General features: G+C 39.7%; 1 protein-coding gene across 1 annotated transcript in view; it reads left to right on the top strand.

Annotated features, from left to right (window-relative positions):
- Nucleotides 1-3,574, top strand: part of Ccdc150 (coiled-coil domain containing 150) — a 64,204-nt gene extending 60,630 nt beyond the window's left edge. Inside the window, 3 exon segments of the mRNA XM_069995843.1 lie at nt 568-654; nt 2,715-2,834; nt 3,261-3,574. Coding sequence (XP_069851944.1) covers nt 568-654; nt 2,715-2,834; nt 3,261-3,380 — 327 coding nt within the window. The 3' untranslated portion in view covers nt 3,381-3,574.
- Nucleotides 3,575-4,783: the final 1,209 nt, after the last annotated feature.

Below are 4,783 nucleotides of genomic sequence, written 5' to 3' on the forward strand. Positions count from 1 at the left end.
AGCTTTTTTGCCTCAGTTATCTTTGGGAATTAGGGGTCTTGTGTTTATACTTAGGTCAGTCTGAACTGTAGCCCTCCTACTTATGCTTTCTGCATGGTTAGGTATATGCCATCCTTTCCAACTATTCATTGGGATGGGTCTCACTGACTTTTAAACTGGATTGTCCTTGAACTGTGATCCTCTCACAAATAGTTAAGATTGGGCTGGGAAGGTGGCTCAGTGGTAGAGCGCTTGCCTAGGATGCCTGAGGCCCTGGGTTCAATTCCTCAGCACCACATAAGCAAAAAGAAAAAAAGCTGGAAGTGGCGCTGTGGCTCAAGTGGTAGAGCACTAGCCTTGAGCTGAAGAGCTGAGGGACAGCGCCCAGGCCCAGAGTTCAGGCCCCACGACCGGACCCAAAAAAAAAAAAAAAAAACCAAATAGTTAAGATTATAGATATGAGCCACTAGCACCCAGATTTCATGTTAGATCTTGGTAGCAGGCAGGTTTCCATATTATAAATTGAAGCCCTTTTTTTGTTCTGTATGATACATTGGAAAGTAATTAAAATCTGGATCATATTTTCAGGAATTGGAAGAAACTATCAGACACCTGAAAAAATGTAAAGAGGCAACAGAGAATAAATTGAAAGAAGCTAGCATGGAATCAGAACAGGTGAGCAAGCCCAAGTTATTGTCTAAATCTTTAGGCACATAAGTCAATGTAAAATCTTTTATTAACAAAGCAATCAGGAATGCAATAGGCAAGATCCATTGAGTTTCTATTGTAAAAGTAATTTTTAGATTAAGTTCTGTGTCTTGATGATAGATAATAGAATTCAAAAATATGAATTAAGCCTGATGTCCCTACTACTAAGTAGAAGGAAGACCAGCATGTTTGTGGATTCTGATTATTATTTGACATGAACTAAAAAAAGTGAAAACTCTTGGTTCAAACAAAAACGAATGGTGTAGAGTTTGCCCTATCTAATTTGTAAATGTTATTCTCAGTTCAAAATTTAAATTAATATGTGAGGTTATATTAAATCATAATTTTATTTTTATTTTTTTTTTTGTCGGTCGTGGGTCTTGAACTCTGGGCCTGGGCGCTGTCCCTCAGCTCTTCAGCTCAAGACAAGCGCTCTACCACTTGAGCCACAGCGCCACTTCTGGTTTTCTGGTGATTTATTGGAGATAGGAGTCTCACGGTCTTTCCTGCCCGGGCTGGCTTTGAACTGCGATCCTCAGATCTCAGCCTCCTGAGTAGCTAGGATTACAGGCGTGAGCCACCAGCGCCCGGCTTTAAATCATAAATTTTTTAAAAAATTAAATCATAATTTTATAGTAAGAGAAGATATTTGAAGTCATAGATCTGTATCCCAACCACCTCTCATTTTCTAGATTAAAAAAAAATAGAGTTGGGTGTCATGACTCAGACCTGTAACCCTAGCTTCTCAGGAGGCTGAAACCTAAGGATTGTAGTTTGAAGACTGCCTGAGCAGGAAAGGCCATGAGATGTTTATCTCCAATTAACCACCAAAAGTCCAGAAATCAAGCTGTAGCTTAAGTGGTAATGGTAGTGGGCTATCCTTAAGCAGAAAAGCTCAAGGACAGTATCCAGATGTTGAGTTTAAGCCCCTGGATGGGAACACACACACAAAAATAGAGATTCTTAAGCTTAAAATATCACAGTAATATTACTAACAATTTATTGTTTGTTCTCTATTTTAACGTACATTTGCATAATAATGCTTTATTCAATTTGCATAGAATGGTATATTAGAATATGGATGCTGACAAACCTAAGTTTGAATCCCAACTGTGACACTATGTGTGCTTAAGGAAAATTACATTTACTTTCTTTAGACCATCTATTACTCTTTGGCAAAACTCAGTAGGGTCATACCTACTACTGCTTTATTCTGACAGATAACTCAGAGTATAAGACTCAGTGAATGTTAACTCTGTCTTATTTATCATACGATAGGAAATATGATAGATAAAGCCATTGGAGACATCTTTCTCTCCACTGCTGGTAAAGTGCGATTGGAGAGAGAGTTGATTTAGTTGGTTTGGTTTGGCTTGGTTTAGGTGAGTTTCAGGAGTAAGGCCTGCAGCTGTTATCAGAATGCACAAACAGACCTGGAAGATACTTTACCATCAATAAAATAAGTGACACTAAAGAGAGAGTCTCTATTCTGATCTCAGAATAACATGCCTACTCTGTGAGCCAGCTGACTAGGACAATACCTGACAACTGCTTGTTGCCACGGTTGCAGAGGAGGTGTTCTGGGTGGGATACCTGAAGGTGGTAGAGATCCAGGAAACACTGACGAGTACATGAGAAGTGGCAAGCCTTTTTTTTTTTTTTTTTTTTTTTTTGCCGGTCATGGGGCCTGAACTCTGGGTCTGGGCGCTGTCCCTCAGCTCTTCAGCTGAAGGCTAGCGCTCTACCACTGGAGCCACAGCGCCACTTCCGGCTTTTTCTGTTTATGTGGTGCTGAGGAATTGAACCCAGGGGCCTCATGCTTGCAAGGCAAGTACTCTACCGCTGAGCTACCTTCCCAGCCCCCTTGGATGCATTCTTTAACCCTTCATTCAGGAATACTTTCTCAACTTGTAAGTTGCTCGGTGTATTTACAAATAGGATTTTTATTACTTAAGTAAAAAATACCTCAAATTACTAAGGTACCAAAAAGAAAAAAAAAAACCCTTTGTAACTGTTTCTCTGTTCAGATAACAGCCAACCTGGAAGAAGCTCACCGCTGGTTTAAGTGCAGATTTGATGGCTTACAGCTTGAGCTGTCAAAAAACAGGTTGCAGAGGCTCCCCCGGGAAGACAGGTGGCTAGAAGAGGTGAGGCTGACATTGTCTAAAAATATATATATATTTATTTACTTATTTACTTAGGGGAAGTCTTGTGTTCTGATAGTGTTGCTAAGTACCCCAAAATGGAATAGAATTCAAAGCCCTCCTCTCTGTCTCCACAGTACTGGGGTATATGCGTACACCAACATACCCAGCTCTCGTAGGATTTCTAATCACAGTAGTTCTCTCAATGTCCAGCTACTCTCTTATTAATCATTAGATTTCTCTAAATTACCACTAGGAAGCCAATGAACTAATTTTTATGCAAGTTTATAGTAGGTTTTCCAAAATAGATTAAAACTACCATTGGGATAAATACATGACATCCATGGAAGCCAAGAGGTCCTAAACATTGTTGTTAGTGTTGAATAGACAGACTTAAGTGTGTGTGTGTTCATGTGTGTGTTTCAGCAGGACCAAGACAAAAGGCATGCTATTGAACCCAACCAGTCTGCTCTGCATCGATGGGAGTCAAAGCAGAATCTCGGGCTTATGCCTAAGAAGTATCATTCTGAGACAGAGAGGAAGAAATGACCTTCAAAGGAGCTTCATCGTGTGTAGCTACACTTCCACAGTTGGGAGAGCCAGAAACCAGAGTTGGCCTGTTTCTACGTCATAAGAGCATGAAGTCTTTGCTGTGGGCTGAAGATTCCGGACCTTAGTTTATTCTTTATGAACTCTTTTGTATCACTGCAGAACTATCTCATCATCTTGTCCTTGTCCCTATTTTCTACCCAATAAATTTAAATTAGTTTGTTATACAATAGGTAATGCTGTAGAATAATACTTGGCTATTTCTATTTCATTTTTCCCATTAAGAATTTACTATGGGGCTGGGAAGGTGGCTCAGTGGTAGAGCACTTGCCTTGCATGCCTGAGGCCCTGGGTTCGATTCCTCAGCACCATATGAGCAAAAAAAAAAAAAAAAAAAAAAGAATTTACTATGGTACTAAATCTACTAAGTAATATGATACTTCATTAGTAAAATGTACTAATCTCACATCTAGCCTATAATTTCTGGGAATGGAATCCCCTAGGAAAAAATGATAGGAACTCTGCCACTACCTTATAAACTCACACACTTCTATACTGAGTGATTAACAAAGAAAATTTAATAGTAATATCTCTACTCATAAATAGCACGTCTAAAGATTGCATTTAGAGCTTCCTTGGTTTTTAAGAAGTTTATTGAACATATGAGTCTGCTCTGCTCATGGACCTATGTTTGATCAATGTCACTCTTATGACCGTAAGCAATAAATTCAATTTTTTGTTTTTGTTGTTGTCATGGGGTTTGAACTCTGGGCCTGGGCACTGTCCCTGAGCTCTTCAGCTCAAGGCTCTACTGCTTGAGCCACAGTGCCACTTCTGGTTTTCTGGTGGTTAATTGGCGATAAGAGTCTCACAGACTTTCCTGCCCAAGCTGGCTTTGAACCATGATCTTCAAATCTCAGCCTCCTGAGTAGCTAGGATTAGAGGCATGAGCCACTGGCACCCGGACTCAGCTTCATTTTTTATTTCAGGTATTTTTGATGGATTAAGCAATCTTGCCTCAACATACATAAAATTACTGGCACAATAACTGGCTTAATTAGCATGTCCAAGCAATGATAGTTTCTGATGACACTATTAGGACCAAAAATAAGCAATTATGATTTTTGAATAAATATCAAATGTAAGACTGTCAGTATTTGAAGAGCTGACCACAGTATCTGACATAGAAAGGCAAAACTGAATGTTATTGCCTGCTGTATAGGAAGGGAGAACTCTGATGTTCAGGCCTAGGAGTCTCTGAGCAGAGAATTCAAGAATAAGAGGACTTCAGAGGCTTATGTGGGTGGCATCTGTAGCAGAATCACACTGGTAATACTGCCATTCATTGGTTAGCATTCAAAGGCATGTGTAGTGAAGGGCATAAACTTGTTTGTCTGAGCCCA

This window comes from Dipodomys merriami, unplaced genomic scaffold (genome assembly GCF_024711535.1).
Source record: "Dipodomys merriami isolate MVZ:Mamm:240054 unplaced genomic scaffold, mDipMer1.0.p SCAF_49, whole genome shotgun sequence".
In the NCBI taxonomy this organism is placed as follows: domain Eukaryota; kingdom Metazoa; phylum Chordata; class Mammalia; order Rodentia; family Heteromyidae; genus Dipodomys; species Dipodomys merriami.